The 16779-nt window shown below is 44.5% G+C and overlaps 1 protein-coding gene across 1 annotated transcript in view; it reads left to right on the plus strand.

Annotated features, from left to right (window-relative positions):
* The window catches only part of WNK2 (WNK lysine deficient protein kinase 2), an 85147-nt gene that overhangs the window by 32099 nt on the left and 36269 nt on the right, over positions 1 to 16779 (plus strand). Inside the window, exons 2-7 of the mRNA XM_058422272.1 lie at positions 463 to 635; positions 1603 to 1823; positions 4858 to 5015; positions 11998 to 12086; positions 12809 to 13028; positions 15452 to 15734. Coding sequence (XP_058278255.1) covers positions 463 to 635; positions 1603 to 1823; positions 4858 to 5015; positions 11998 to 12086; positions 12809 to 13028; positions 15452 to 15734 — 1144 coding nt within the window. The remainder of the gene's footprint in view (positions 1 to 462; positions 636 to 1602; positions 1824 to 4857; positions 5016 to 11997; positions 12087 to 12808; positions 13029 to 15451; positions 15735 to 16779) is intronic.

Genomic DNA, 16779 nt, shown 5'->3' on the forward strand with positions numbered 1-16779 from the left:
CAGTAGAGCCCGGTGTGGTGAGCAGGGACCTCAGCTGGTGCTGTGTGCCAGAAGCACCTCAGGGGCAGCTGAGGGCGGTGGGAGCCTGGGGTCCTGGCTGTGAGAACACCCGTACCTGGAAACAACATCCTGTGGGTATGACTCCCTTGGATAAGGAGCCTCAGAGCACCCAGACACGAAGAAAGAGCCGAGGGTTGATCCATCATGCCACGGGTGTGTTCGTGGTGCCTGAAATATTAGTGCTGTCATGAGCATGGCATAGCACAGGCATCTCTTTGTCTTCCTGATACTGGATTTAGGCCGAGTGCCCTAGTTTGTACATGCTGCTGCTCTCTTACATAAAAGATTTTATAATTGCTCTTGACACAAGCATAAAACAAATCTAAAATTCTGAATACCGTGGCAATGCAGAGCCTTTATTTTTGTCTGTCACTAATAATAATGTCTCGTTCTGGCTTATAGGACAGAAAACTCACAAAAGTAGAGAGGCAGAGATTTAAAGAGGAAGCAGAAATGTTGAAAGGTCTACAGCACCCAAACATCGTGAGGTTTTATGACTTCTGGGAATCCTGTGCAAAAGGCAAAAGATGCATCGTGCTGGTTACCGAGCTGATGACCTCTGGAACGCTGAAGACGTAAGTACTGTGCTCCTGGCAAGGGGCTAAGAATAGCAGCAGACATTTATAGCAAAATCCTACTTTCATGTGCTGAAAAAAGCCATCTCCAGATAAAAGCAAGAAATGGAGCTGTTCTCTGGTGTCTGTCATTTGTCCCCGCATTTGAACCGCAGTGATTTGACAGCAGAAATTTGGCCTCCATCTCTTTCTGCCCTCTTCCCTGTTTCGGTTATGCAACTCAAAGCTGTTCTCTGGCGCGTTTCATCTTCTGCCTGTGACGTTTGGATTTGTCAGGGTGTGTTGGGTGCTTGCTTTTGTGCTTGTATTTGCATGTTGTGTTAGGGAATTCAAATGGAATAGCGCTTGAGTGGTAGAGCCTCTCGGAGGCTGAAGGTGCTCTAGGTTATCTCCTAAACAACATTAATTAATAGCTTCTGGTACTGACAGTCTTGTTAAGGTTGATATAACGCAGTTGGCGTGGGTTCTGGAACAGATTTTCAGCCCCAATGGGAGCAGTACCCAGCCAGTGTGCTACTCTGCCAGTGCATTAGCGGGCCCTGCATCTTCCCCAAATGTCCCCTCCCAACCAGCACTTCAGGTAAATGGAAAGAAATGCAGGTGCATGGTACAAAGGTCCAAGTCTTGTGGTTAAAATTAAACTTCAGTGTTCTTCTGATTCGAAAGATGTTAACGTATTCTAAAGTTGTTCGCTGCATGAAATTAATTGCTGAGCTATTAGACTTCAAAATATTTGGTTGTATTTGCACCAAAAATGCTTATTATCATCCTTCCTAAGACTGAATACTGTAATTCCTCCTTTGAAAAGATCTATTTCGTTCAATTTTGGGATATTTCTGTGCTGCTCTTGTGGCATCTAATAATGGGCTTTTATCTATAATGGAGTTTCAGCTGTTAAAGCCCCTCAAATCTCTAATAAAATGTTTTCTCTTCCTTTATACCCACTTGTGTGTATGTTGTGCTCTAGGTACCTGAAGAGATTTAAAGTGATGAAACCTAAAGTCCTGAGGAGTTGGTGTCGGCAAATCCTGAAGGGTCTTCTTTTCTTGCACACAAGAACTCCACCAATAATTCACAGAGACTTGAAATGTGATAATATTTTTATTACTGGACCAACTGGATCTGTGAAAATAGGAGACTTGGGTCTGGCAACACTCAAGAGAGCTTCATTTGCCAAAAGTGTCATAGGTAATGCTCCTGTTCTCCTTGGCTCCCCTCGGTCAGTATCGTGGCTGTCTGTTTAGCATCTTCGTTCCCATTTTGCAGTAGTGGTTTTTAAGTTGCAGATTGGTAGTGGAGGTTAAAGTGAGTTTGCGATTGTTGCCTTTCTACCACTATAAAAATGGGAATCGGTAGGTAATGGTATCATGACTTTCTCTTCTTCCTCCTGTATCATCCTTAATGCATAGGGAGCCCAGTGCCTGTGGAGTCAAAACAACTGAAATTTCACATATGTTCTTGGCTGCTGTGGGTCTGCGTAACCTCATTGATTTCAGTGAACTCATGTTTGTTTATATTTGTTAATTTCTCTGGTTTTTGACTTCTAGTAACTGGTGGCGTTTTTCTCTGTTGGGGGTCAGTATATCTTCAAATAATTTTTTTGCAGGATAACAATTGTTCGTGGGACATAATAGACTAATATCAATATTAACAGTACTGGCAATAATATAAGTAATACCAATACTGGGAATAATTCCAGAAGTACCGATAATATCAGTAATGCCAATACTGGGAATAATATCAGTAGTACCAATACAGTAGTATTGTACCAATACTAGGGGCAGCATCAGTAATAGCAGTATTGGTAAGAATGTCAGTAATACTCATACAGGTTTTTGTAAAATCAGTTGTGAACAGAACACCATCAAAATACACTCGTGTCTGGAAGCAATTTGATACTGGAAGGGCTGCAGGATGCTGGCAGAGAGTCTGCATTCATTTTGGCAATAAAACCCAGCTAGTAACTTTCACGAGTAGTACTGCTCCAAGGAGAGAACGAAGGAGCTTGGAAGCAGTGGTGATGAGTAATGCTGCCCCCTCTGCAGAGGGAGTAGCTCCCAAGGCACATCAGTAGCTGCGTTTCACGTTGCTGGAAGGGATGAAGTCAGCACCCTGCGGTGTCTCTGCAGGAGCCCAGCCAGGGCAAACCTGCTCCTGCCAAGAGCAGCCGGGTGCTGAGCAGCTTCACCTTTTTTAGCTGGGCTCTTCTGGTGAAGGATGTTCGTAGGTATTCCTTTCCACCCCCAGGAACGGGGGAAAATGTAATTTTTGTCCTCTTTTGGAATGGTGCCAAGTATTCCATTTGCTTCTTAGACTATTGCTATCACTTCTTCAGATTTGTTTTAAATGCTCTGTAATTCATGAGATCTGGTCCTGCTGCTGAGTTGTGTTCCTTCTAAAGCAAGGCAGCAGCTCCAGAATAATTCCCTGTGGCAGCTGTTAACCCTTTCTGAGCAGCAGCCTCTGCCTTGGTGACAGCTGGAACAGAGGGAGGGACTACACTGAGGCTCCACGACATGGGTCTGGCTGATTTGCTAAGGCTGGAGGAGTGAGTGGCTTTGAAGTGGAAGGAGCATAAACAAGGGAAGAGACCAATCTTGAACTTTGCAAAATTAATTTTACAGAAATGCTTCTTCACGAGTTAGGTCTAGTCTACTTCAGAAATGTGTGCAAAAGCAGACCCCAGTTTTGAGGGTTGTCTTTTATGCCAGTTAAAAAGAGTTTAGGACAAGTCAGAATCCTAGAATGGTTTGGATTGGAAGGGGCCTTAAAGAGCACTTTGTCTGCCATGGCTGGGACACCTTCCACTAGCCCAGGCTGGTCCAAGCTCCATCCAGCCTGGCCTGGGACACCTCCAGGGATGGGGTTTCCTTGGCTTCTTTAGGGACTTGGGTGATGGCTGGTAACTGGAGAAGGGGAGATTTAGATTGGATAGTAGGAAGAAACATACTACTGTGAGGGTGGGCACAGGGTGCCCAGAGCAGCTGTGGCTGCCCCTGGATCCTGGCAGTGCCCAAGGCCAGGCTGGACACAGGGGCTGGGAGCAGCCTGGGACAGTGGGAGGTGTCCCTGCCTGTGACAAGGGGTGGATGAGAGGATCTTTAAGCTGCCTTCCAATCCAAACCGTCCTGGGATATGCCAGAACTATTTTTTCTGGTTATATGTTGCTTTAATTACAGTTGTGCTTTTGCTGCTAATTAGTGAGGACGTAACAAAGCACTGATGGGATCTGCCAGGGCTGGGGGCAGTTTGGGTGCTGAGGCTGGACAGGCAGACTTTATCTGGGGTTTTCTCATGGTCCAAGACCTGCCACTCTCTTTTTGGCATCCCAACAGCTTGTTGCTACTGTCCCTTGACACACCATTGCATTGATCTCTCTTCCTTCATTTTTTCGATGTAGAAAGGAAATAAACTAGTCGTTACTCCCAGGTGTGGATTACAGTATGAGATACAGTTCCTGGAATCAGTTGCCTAAGTGTTAATAAGCTTTATAAGCTGCCCCTTTTCAGAGTAGTTTGCTGAGCAAATGTTGCAGGTGTTGGAAGTTGCTGCTAGTCCCCAAGCTGCAGCTCCCAGTGCCTCACTTCGTATTTACCCAGTTGCATCAGATTCCTGACACCCTAATCCCTACTGAGTAGGACCTTGTTCTGTGAGTAGCCTCATTGATTTGTCCCACTAAACTAGTGACAGAATTAGGTTTGATGTTTTGTGCGTGACTCTGTAGGTGATTTGTGATACTACTGGCTTTCAAAGTGCTGTCTGCTTGCTGGTGGTTACTCTGTATCTCTGGAGGGAACAAAAAAATGCAAATTTGCACTGATGAAAACAAGAGTAAAGGTTCTCATTTCTTCTCCTGTTTTCACCTCCCCAGCCCTGTGCACATCCTTCTCTCCAGCCAGCCAGAAACCATTCCATCACTTCAGCATGGGCAGGAAATGAACCATAGCTAATTTTCTTGTTTGTCTTTGAACATTCTTTTTCTTCTCCCTCCCCCCTGCTTCCCCTGTGCCCTGCTTCCCCCCTTTGGGTTATTGTCAGCGAGCCACGGGCATGGGCGTGCATACACCGACCTTGGATTTCCTCCCTGGGGAATGCTGGAGCTCTTCTTGCATGCACCTATGCACAGTTGTCCTGGGCACACCTCTTAGAGGTGAAAAAGCTCGTGGCTGAAGCCATTTAGACTCCTGTAAAGAGTCAGCATTGTCTTTTTGTGTCTGCGCAGGCACACCAGAATTCATGGCCCCGGAAATGTACGAGGAGCACTACGATGAGTCTGTGGATGTCTACGCGTTTGGAATGTGCATGCTGGAAATGGCTACCTCAGAATACCCTTACTCAGAATGCCAGAATGCTGCTCAAATCTACCGAAAAGTAACCTGTGTGAGTACACGTCCTTGACTGTATTGGATCTTGGCGCTGGGAGGTCCAAAAGCACCTTTTGGTGGGGTGTGGGTACTGCTGAGTATATACAGCGTTGTAGAAGTTGAGGTGTCTGAGCTCTGGGTTACACAAACCTGTTTCAGGCTTATGTGTAAGCTTATAATTCTACACTTGGAGTGTGTTTGACTGCATGCAGCTACATCAAATTTTTTCAGTCATCTTTGTTGCTGATTTCATTTCCATTGGCCACAAATACAGCCCAATGGGCTGATGCTTGCTAATTTAACTCTTCTTAGAGTGTTGCTCTCAACCCGGAGCCACTCAGAAATAATTCTAAACCTGGCAAAAGGCCTCGGAAGCTGCTCAGCAGTGCACTTACCTTCATGCTGTGGCTGTAGCAGCTCCCTTGGCGTTGCAGGGGTGCAAGTGTGTGCAGCCATGCATCTGCTGGCAGCTGACCACGCTCCGTACCATGGGCTGGCTGCAAACCATGCTGCAGCTTCTCAGAGGCATGGAACAGGTTTGCTGGCTCAGGGGAGCTCCTCGCCTTTGTCCTTGTTGTTCAAGGCCAGGCTGGGCAGGGCTTGGAGCTGCCTGGTCTGGTGGAAGGCGTCCCTGGCCGTTGCTGGGAGGTTGGAATGGGGATGGTCTTTCAGGTGCCTTCCAACCCAAACTGTTCTGTGATCCTAGAGCCCTGTGGTTACTCCATGCTGTTATTCCATGGTTCTTTATCACAGTGTTGATTACCTTTGCACAAGGGATATTGGCTCTGTTTTGGTATGGTCCTGCAGGTGTGTCCTAAATGCTGCCGGTGTGGGCAGCTTAGGGGACACCACCTCAGACTCTAGAGCTTCACAGAGTGCCTACAAGAGGCTCTTGTAATTTTAGGCTCTGTGGCTTCATGTCCTGCGTGTGTGTGGGTCAGGTGCCCAGTATCACTGTGGGAGCTGGTGTTACTGGGAATGTGTGTGTGCACCTGGAGCCACCGAGAACATCGAGCTCTTCATTGCTCTGTGTTCCCAGAGAAGCTCTGTGCACACCTCATAGCCATCTGGAATACTGGTAATTAAGACTTTGCAAGGCTCCTAAGCCTCATTTATCAGAGCAATATCCAAGACGGCAAAGAATAATGATTAATCAGAGGATTCCTAATTAGATGTTATATTTCAATTTTTAGACTTTAGCAGTCATTTTTTTAAACACTGATGGAAGCCTGAGCCGACTCGTTTTCTATGGCGGTAACCTTTACACAGCTCAGGATTAGATGGTAAATTATTACAGTTTTGTAAAACTGGCTTTTGTAAAGCTGGCAGCTTCAGAGAGGTGGGAGATGTTTATCACATGGAACGTGCAGTGGCAGAGAAGCTATTGAAGGGTCATTACAAGGGGTGTTTTTGAAGCAGAACTGTCTGGCAGGGAAAGCTGAAGACAAAAGGATCAGGTACCAGCACGGGAGGGTGTGCGGTTTTCATCTGAATTTGGGGTAGTAGCAGTGGGAGCAAAGGCACCAGGTTTCCTTAGATGGCAAAATTGGCATTACGGGTTTTCCAAGGAAAGGGTTAACCAGCTCCCCGTGGAGTGGAGAAAGCCCTGTCAAATGCCATGAGCTGCACAACTGTCAGGCAGGAAGGAGGAGCAGGGGGTGGACCTCTGGGGTGAGGGTGCAGGAGGAGCCTGGTCCTGGGGGAGATCCTCTGTCCCAGGAGGATCCTTCTGGTGGCTCAGCAGCTTCTCTAGTGGAGCTGCATCTGCAGGGGAGCTGCGACAGGAGGGACCCTGCTCCGAGCGGTGTGAGTGGCCTGCGGGCTCTGAGGGATGCAGCAGACGAGGAGGAGGTGCAGGAGCTTGGGGAGTGGGGTCCTGAGCCGGCACCGTGCAGTGGGGTCTGCCCTCAGCTGGGGCAGTGACTACAAGCAGACAAAGTAACTCTAAAATCACTTGGATGAAGAGTTAGGGCTGGTGATGCGGCAGCTTGTGCGAGCCTTGGGGCTTATAGACTGAAATGTAGTCAAAAACGGAGGGTAGGCTGAACCCAAGAGGCTGAATTAGACTGTTTTCTTCCAGTATTAGACTAGGTTTTGGGCTCTCACTACAGCAGAAGGTGGCTCTGACCTTCTTGGATGGAGAGGATGCAGAGCCCCTGAATGCTGCATCTTCTCAGTGAGACTTCTACTTTATGAAGCTGGGGCTTTTCTGCATCAGAAATATAAATACTATTTCTAGTGTTTTAAATTGACTGTCAGTGCGTTGTGAAATGTGTTTCCTGCCTGATGCCTTTTTTTAAAAAGTATAAAATAAAATCACTTTCTCTTCCTGCCTTGGGCTCAGCATTGCAGTGGCAACCGCCAGAGGTGTTGATAGCATCCATAGGGGTTGGAATTGCTGGCTAGAGTTCGCATCAAGGAGCAACAGCCAAGAAAATCTTTCTACTGCCTGTCTTGTTGGGTCCCACTGAGCTGACATTCCCTCTGCTGCCCAGCGCAGGCAGGGCATGATTTGGGTTTTGCCCCTATAATATCTTTCATTAGTTTGTACTCTGTGTCCAAACACTCTATCCCGCCCTTGCCTGCTACTAGGACATGAGATACACCTCAAGTCCTGGCTGTCCGAGTCACACACGTTGGTCGTCATTACTGGTGCAGAAAATGTAAACATTGCCTTTCTGAGACATTATTATTTCAGCATATGTCACATTCTGCATGTCTGCAGTGTAAGATTATTATACTTAATTTATTTCAGTGACCTTTTGTTCTGCCTGGCCGTATTCTTACGGCTTAATTGCTGCTTTAATCCTGCACTCCTGTTTTTGCACTGTATGTTTGCAGCTGTCCAGGCTAAGGCGGTGGTCGTGTTTGGGGATGTGCAGAGGGGCTCATTGCTCTGCCACATGAGACATGCTTGTTCCAGCTTGTCACCTCTCTGCCCTTTCAGCCCAAATGATGGAGTGTAAACATTAAAAAAATGAGTACGTACCGTAAATAGCAAACACATCTTTCCCAAGCAGCGGGGCCAAGCCACATTTACCACAGTTCCCTTTGAAGTGATTTCCTGGTCAGCATGTTTGCGGTGCCCTTCGTTCTGATGCCATAATCTCATTTTTCATGCATAACTTGATGGGTTTTCTTACGCAGAATTTTTTTTGTGTTTAATCATTCTGCCAAGTGATTTTGATGTAGACAGTAGTGATGAAACATCGGAATCCGTGACCTTCCCAGGCTGCTCCAGCCCAGTGTTTTCTTAGGGACGCGCTGCAGGGTGCTCGGCAGAGCAGCTGCATCTCCAGGGAGTTCCTGGCCATCTCCTTGGGTTTGGGGTACAGACCTGTGCTTCAGAACAGCCCGCCCTGGGACAGTGCTCTGGTTTGCATGTGAAGCTTTGTCTGTTCTCATCAGCTATTGAAGGTTTTCTCAGCGTTCTCAGGCTGTATGCCATGGTACACACAGACAGCACAAATGCTGTGGCACAAGGACAGCGGGCAAATAATGCAGTGAATGTCATTGCGTGGACTCCTTGTGGCTTTTGGAGATCTTCTTAGATCTGCAGGTAATCCTCTTAGCTTCACGTTAAGATGGAGCACCATTCTGGAGTGAAACAGATGAGTTTATAATTGTAACAGTGATGTCATGGAACAAAGTCCTGGTAAAACTGAGCTTCACCCTCATTTCAGTGACTTTCAGAGAGTGTGTGCCAGGGTGCAGTTTCAGTTGGAAACACGGCTACAGCTTTTTTGGTGGAAGGTTTTTTCCTTTTTTAGGAATGACATGAGCCTGGAGTTACCTTCAGGCGGAAGGTGGAGTGGTAGCCCAGAGCAGGCTGTCTCTGGGTGGAAGGGCACGTCCAGGGGCCAGGAAAGCCTCTGGAAAACTGACTGACGTGGGTCAGACGTGCCAGTGACTTGTGTGGCATTCGCTGTGTCCCTTCAGAGCATCACGTGCTGCTCTTCCAAAGTGTGCTCTGCTGATGGAAAATGGCAAGCGGCTGTTTTTAGACCCTGCAGAACAAGCAGCACGTCTCTTCCCTCAGCAGGAAGGAGACAACTTCAGTGTCTGTATGTGTCTGGCTGTAGGCTCAGCTGCCTCATACTGGAGGGCAATGGATCACAAATCCAATTGCTTCAGAAAGAAGGGGGTGGAAATAAGTGGTGGTGAGGGAGTCAGAATAAATCATCCTCTTTGAGACAGAAATTCTCAAAAGGGAAATTACTTGATCTCTCATTTTGCTCTTGGTTTATATATGTGTATATATATTTTAACATTTAAGGAACTTGTATTATCCTTATGCCCCTTATGCCACCCAGCGAGCCCTGCCTTTCACATGTGGTAGCATTGAGTTTATCTTAATTTACAAGAAGCTGTACAGCTTTCAAACCACCATGGATAATTTCTGAGCTAATACACTTTGAATTTTGGTGCCATGTTTCCTTGGGAATGCTCAGGGAAGACAGATGGCTTTTGTTTAGGTGAATGAGATGAGTCCTTTGGTGGCAAATAAAATCCCCCTTCATTGTCAGGGGCACTGGGCTGCAAGGCAGGGTTTGCAGTGAGATGGCCTTGGAGAGTTTAATGAAGAGCAAGGAACAAAAGCATCCTATAGCACAGGGACAGGGAGAAATCGCTTTGGCAAAGCAGCTCTGTTCAGTACTTCACTCCGCATGTTTTGTCCCTGTTTGTTTTAGTCATCTATTCATAGCTTAGCTGTTCAGCAGAATGACACAATGGATGTTTGGAGAGGAGTCAGTGTTCCATCCAAAGATGGGGAAAATAAAGTGTTGGTGGAAGAGTTGCTTTTTTTTATTTGTGGAAGCAATTTGTAAGGTCGGTATTGGGAGCCAGTCATCGGGGATCTGATGCTCTGGGCAGCCTGTGCCAGGCCCTCCCCACCATCACAGGGAGGAATTTCTTCCTTATGCCCAATCTAAACCTGCCTCTCGCCAGGTTAAAGCCTTTATTAGGTCTTACTAGCCTCTCTTCCTGGAGAGTGTCACTCTAATATGGGAATCAGTTTTTGCATAGCAAATGTCAGTGAATTGAAATATATAGATTCATCCTTCTTTCTGATGGAGAGCACACTAGACTCCTGTAGCTTAAAGGTGAATTAGGGTACAGGGGAGTCCTGCTGAAAATACATTTTGGTGATGCTTTGTTTTCTTCCATTTCTAATTCAGGTGTCAGAGCTTGCCTTGGCACATTGGAGCCAGCCTGGGCTTTGCAGCTGGGCACTCCAGTGCCTTTTGACACATTTTTCTAATACGCAAAGTTTGAACCCTCATCTCATCACTAAGATTTAGGTTTGCTTAAGTAAATAATTTGTTATAGTGGGTCACAGCCAGCCAGCCACGTGTCCAGATTATTCTGGTTTGTTCCCACAAAAAAGGGTTTCTTTGGATCTCTGCAGCTTTCTGCTGAAGTAAAACCAAGGAGCTCGGTCTTTGTGTGACCATTATGTAGATTTATTACTGTTTTTTTTCCAAATTTGTGATTTAGATATTTCACTCTAGAATTTTAAGACAAATAGGGGGTTGTTAACCTAAAATTATTAATTAAGTTTGAAGCAGAATCTGAGGCTTGAATAGCAATAGAATGCTCATAGAAGGATAAAAGTATACTCTGATGCTAGAATATTCAGAAATTCTCAGAGAGAGGCTCCAGCCCTCACTGAAATTCATCCATGAAAATCTATTCAAGACTTATTTCAGTGTATTGCAGATGCTCTTTGAAAATACTTGTTTTCTTCTTTTAATCTACTGGGTGAGCCCAAAGTCCACTCTGCAGGGCTCCTTATCTGTGACTGTGTGAGCCATTATTTACTGTTATTTCAGAGTGAAGCTTTAAAAGGATTTGAATGGAGCTAAATGTCCAATTCCTGTTCAGTTATGTGCTTAATCACATTCTGTTTTTTTAGGTAAAGGAAATTGTTTCCTTTTTGTTTTGCTTATTGACTTCATTGGAAGTACTTGCGTCCTTAAGTGATAGGGTCTAACTGCATCATCTCTTCTCAAATTAATTTTGTCATATTTTCATCCATATACATCTCGGTTTTGTAGGTAGAGGTAATAACGTGTTTTTGAAAGGGAATCAATTAATTCTCTGATTCAAGCTGGACATGACAAACAGAAGAGCTCCTTGTGTTGCACTGGTCATCTGTAGCTGAATATATACATGGATGTGGGGACACTGATTCTGCTTCCCAGGGTTTTCTTCTGCAATGGGTGGTTGGGTTTTCTCCTTGAAAGGCTGTGCTCATAGGTTACTGTTCCAGATTTGTTCCCAGCAAAAATACTAACATTTGACAGAGATTTAACTGGATTTATTGGTTGCACCTGCTCTATCACATATTCCCAAGGGGTTTCTAACAATATCCTGGGAAATTCAGGAGCAATGCAGAGCTGTTGAGTGTATTCTCCTGCTTCCCTGCTTGGTTTTGGGGTTGATCTTTAATTTTTTATGTAGAGGGGAATGTGTTGGAGAGTGTTTGGGTCATGGAAAAGCAAGAGGTTTGTGGGAAACAGGAATATGGAATATTCCAAGGTATTTTTGACTCATTTTCAGTACTGTCTGAAGAAAACCGTGATTATGTGTCTTTATTCATTTAGTGCTTTGAGAGTTAAGGCAAACACATAGAATGAATAATTTCAGAAAATGGTTATTTTTGAAATTTAAAATTAGCCGTTTGTTGAATATTCACTTCAGAGTCCAGAGGATATAAAGGTAAATTTTGCGAAGGTTGGTAAAGAAAAAAGGATACTTTCCCTGTGTGTGACTGAGCTCGTGCAAACTTGTGTACTAATTTCAAAGTGCAGTGATATTTGGAAATATAGTAGTACCCCATAATCCTCAACTCAGTTTTGCATTAAGACTAACAACTTCAAAGTATTAGTTACTTCCCGTGTTGAATTACATTTAAAATGCAGAGACAATATGCTTAATTAAGAGGTATAATGCAATTATTTTTTGCATTAAATTGTTTTTCTCTATGCTTTTAGGGTATAAAGCCAGCAAGCTTTGAGAAAGTTACCGATCCTGAAATTAAGGAGATAATTGGGGAGTGCATCTGCAAAAACAAAGAAGAAAGGTTTGTTTGAAGGCATCGAGTTTTGTATTAACCAATATGCATGCAGGGATTTCAGAACTGTCTGTGGATTTCTGCTCTGCTCTGTGGGTCTCCCTGTGCAGGAGAAAATGCAGCGTGGAGGTGCAAACACAAACAGTGTCCTGCTTTGCTGGCAGTCAGTGTCAGGATGAGCAGCGCTGCTGGGGGAGCTGAGCTCCGAAGGATGTCACTGGAAGGGTCTGTGGGGGCAGTGGGGCTGGCAGAGGTTGGGGTGGTGGCTTCATCACCAGCTGTTGTAGCAGATTTCATCGGTCTCTGGGCATGGAGACACGTTGTGCCTTGTTTCCAGCTTTGGGTTTCCAAACTGATGTTTTACTGCTCTCTGCCAGTTTGTCTTGTGCTCAGCATTTCCTGACTTCCACAAATACAGTTTTTAGGGACTGTGGCTGACTGCCTAGAGAGAATCTCTGGTACTCTTTGAGCTCAGATACTTAAGAAAAGTTGAACAAAGCTATAATCTGCATTTCTCTTAGTGCTTGTGGTGTATAAATATTGCTAAAGCTTTGAGAAATGGGAAATGTCACTTTTTCAATTCCACTTCCTCTTCAAAAAGAACAGAAATTCATTATAAGTGAACACTAAACATTGTGTAAATGTTTCCACCTTTAACAGCAGTTTCTTGTTACAAACCTTTCTGAAATTGTTGACTTGCAGTGTTTGAATCTTCTTTATATCCTTTGCAGATATGAAATTAAAGATTTATTAAGCCATGCCTTTTTTGCTGAAGATACTGGGGTAAGAGTGGAACTTGCAGAAGAAGACCATGGTAGGAAATCCTCTATTGCCTTAAGACTCTGGGTAGAAGATCCTAAGAAACTGAAAGGAAAACCCAAAGATAATGGAGCCATTGAGTTTACTTTTGATCTGGAGAAGGAAACTCCTGATGATGTTGCACAAGAAATGGTAAAATATACTTCTGACAAAAATGTATATCTATGAAAGTAGTGAATAAATCTCAGGGGACAACAGGAACGAGTTAGGTAAAGTAACTTCCCTTGAACCACTCCAGGTGTCCAGGTTAGGCGCTTTGCATTGATTTTGGAATGACTACGGCAAGAAAGGGGTGAATGGGGAACAGCTAACTGAAACATACTGTTTGAAGACAGATGCCTGGAATCAAAATTCACATAGCTTAAGGACCATAGAGGTCTGGTCTACTTTTATATTTTGCAAGCTCTTCTGCCAGTTTCCATAGGCTGTTGAATTCCTTTGAATTTATTTGGAATCTGTTTAGTTCCAGACAGCTGCTAGAAATACATTAGGAGAGTTCAGAAGTTCAATCACAAAATATTCTGCATTGAATTCTCCAAAACACTTTGCCCCATCTTTTCTGTTGGTGTTCCTTAGAAGAAATGTAGATGAGAAAGGTCTGTGGTCAGCCCCTCTACCCCCAAACTTTGATAGGAAACTGGATTCACTGAGTCAGGAGTAAGCTTTGGATTTTTTTAACAGATAAGTTTCATTTGCTGAATTTCTGTATTTTTATAATTGTGGGCTTCTGTTGGAGAATCGGTGTTCCAGTTTCAGCACCTTGTCCTTGAACTCCCATTTTGATGGTGTCTTTGCTGCAGTTTTTTGGTAGTCTAAAAGTCGCAGAGGCTCTGAGCCAAGGGTCTGAACGTTCCTGTGCTTGCAGAAACGTTCCTATTAGGCTCTAAATCCCGAGGGATCCCAGTTAGTGATGTCATCACCGCTCTGTTCTGCTCAGGAGGCACTCATTTTGGTCACGCTGCCTTGCTCTGCTGGAACTCATCACCATCTACTCCAAGTTTAGTGGGAGGAATTCAGGCTCCTTTGTCTTCTTGTCGTTAGTTTGCAGTAGGTCCAGTGGTTTTTTCCAGCAATATATCATTACAGAACTCATTTAGTTTAAAAATTGCTCTGGTACCATTACTTAGTGGTATATTTTTGCATTTAAATATTGATGGAAATATTTAGAATTTCAAAGTTCTCCAAGTTGCTTGGCCCATACTTGTGATGTTTTATTTTGAAGAGGAAATAACTCTCTTGAAAAGTATATTTAAAAGGATCATGCCTGAACTACAGTGACACTGTACCCTTTCCCAAATAATTTTAAAATCTGTATTCTACATTAATGCTTACCTAAGTGGCTGCCCATGAAATGCTTTCAAACCTGCGGCTGTTGCAGGGGCAGAAAAAGGGGGATGTTTATTCCTAAAGGCCTTTTTCTAGTCCTTGTGAATTGTGGAACACCAAAGCCACGTGTTTTAATCAGTTTGTTACTTTATGTGCTGTGGAAGAGAAGAATGCAGGAGACCTGATTACAGGGAATTGTTTATCATTACTGGTGGGTTTTTGGTAGTCAGGCAATCCCACCTGCCCAGAGAATGTGGAAAAAGGGAACTGGAAATGTTCTAGTGGGTTTGGAAAGTGAAGTTAGCTCTCCCAGCCAGTGGGTACTGCAAAGGGGCATGGCTCCATTAAAATAAAGTTGTTTTAAGCTGCTTTGCACCCATTAATTTTAGTAGTGGAAACCTAAGCTGTGAAACTGTTTTATGTTTGGGCAAGAGCAAAGCAGGAAGACCTCTTGATTTCCCCCATGGATGTAAGTGCTTTCAAATCTGCACGTTAAGAATGTAGGGACAGCAGGCAAAGCTCTGGTAGGTCATTATTAAATGGAAATTCATACCCTGCACTGCAGGGGATTATGCAAACAAATAGCACAAAGATGAATTACCATTTTATCTGTTGGGCAGTTGAGTTCTGAGAAGCCTCATCCCCTTTTCCATCAAATGGGAATAGTCTGCTTTTTCTTTGTAAAAGTCAATCAATACTGACTGACTTCACTATTTAAGAGAAGTTAATTTGAGACATAATTCTGTTAAAATTCTGTTAACATCTTGTCCTTCATAATTTGCTGTGCTGTCAAGCAGAGCAATTTGGAAAACTCTGTGTACTGGAAAGGTTGAGGCAATAAATTCACATTTAGGGGCAGTTTGATTCACTCCAGGTACATTGTTCAGAGATTCTTTTTCCTGTTTTCTCTTAGTGTGAAAAAGAAAAAAAAAAAAAGGGAAACCCATCTGCCATTAAACTTGCTCTCCTCAATGGATGTTTAGTGGTGGATATTTAGAGCCAGTATATATTCAGGTCTTAGACATTTCATCCTGAGTTTTTTTAATGCATTAGGAATAGGAGTTTTACTGGGAAAGATCCCCACCCCAACGAGCTCTTGAGTTCCTGTTCTTGTGAGAAACGCATTTCTGTGACTTGGTGTCGTTTCACACGCATGCTTTCTCCGTTGGGATGAGGTCCCGGGGCGGCGGCTGTGCTCGGGACCTTGCTGAGTGTGTGCTCCTCCGCAGATCGACTCGGGGTTTTTCCACGAGAACGATCTCAAGATCGTGGCCAAGTCCATCCGTGACCGCGTGGCGCTGATCCTGTGGCGGCGGGAGCGCATCTGGCCCAGGATGCAGGCGGAGGAGCGCCGCGACTCCGAGTGCCCGGACCGGCCGAAGGCGCCGCAGCAGGTCCAGGTCACCTACCTGTCCCACACGGGCCACCACATCCTGTCGGAGCCCGAGGAGCCCGAGGCCGACCAGCACCCCTTCCAGCAGAACCTGCCCACCAGCGTCACCTCCGTCGCCTGTGAGTCCCGTGCTGGCTTCCCGGGCGCACGGGGATGAGGGTGCGAGGGGGAGCCCCCGGTGACCCGAGCTCGGATGAGCTGCCGGGGGTGGCTTTGCACCGTGGCTCAAACATCCGGGACGCGCGCGTGATAGTTATGAAAGCGACGAAGTTTCAAGAAAACAGTATTACGTAGATCTCTCTATATAACTCTCTATATATTTTGCTACTAAACAGTTATCATAGAGTTTCTGGTTTACTGTTCTGGGCTTGTATGTAAGCACATTTAAGTAAAAGATGCATTGCCTTTAGCAAGACACAGCTGCTGCTTCAATTCAGGTATTTTATAAAGGGCTACACTGAGGTCTGCTTTGAATACTGAAATAACCATGTGTGCCCATACAGGAAAAATCCCTTTACGTGATGTGAGAAATAGCCACGTTTGCATAGCACTCACAATATTGCTACATTCATAAAGCTTCTTATCTGAAGCTAAAATGAGCTCATTTCATTTTTTTGGATCATATACTTATTTCATGCTAATTCCTTTGAGGAACACTGCTATTATGACTCTTTGTTTCTAGTGCTGCAGTGAAGTGACTTGTGCTTCCCGTGGCTGTGCTGGACATGAGTTGGCAAAATGCTATACTAAATATAACCCCCACAATTTATTTCCTACTCCTCCTCAGCTTTTAACCAGTATCTGGTATTATCTGGCAATTTGCTATCAGATTATTTGAACATTTTCTTAGCACAGGACCTCTATAAATTAGGGTGGCACCTGTTCATAAAATTTGAGGTCAAATGTAAAAGCGGAAATAATTAACTTAATGTGTGCAGTGTACATTCTATAAAAACCTGAGACTGACTCACAGCTTTTACTTTAGCACTCTACCATTAGACTCTTCTTTTTTTTTTTTTTCCTTTGAGGTCCTGAATAATTGTTTGTAGTAAAACGGAATGTTAATGCAGCAGAAATCCCATCATGAGAGTAGGGCTGTGTTGTCTCTTCAGAAATGAATTGAATAAATAGAGAGGGGAGTTTAATTTTGGAAAAAAAAACATT

Source organism: Hirundo rustica, chromosome 12, assembly GCF_015227805.2.
Source record: "Hirundo rustica isolate bHirRus1 chromosome 12, bHirRus1.pri.v3, whole genome shotgun sequence".
NCBI lineage: Eukaryota > Metazoa > Chordata > Aves > Passeriformes > Hirundinidae > Hirundo > Hirundo rustica.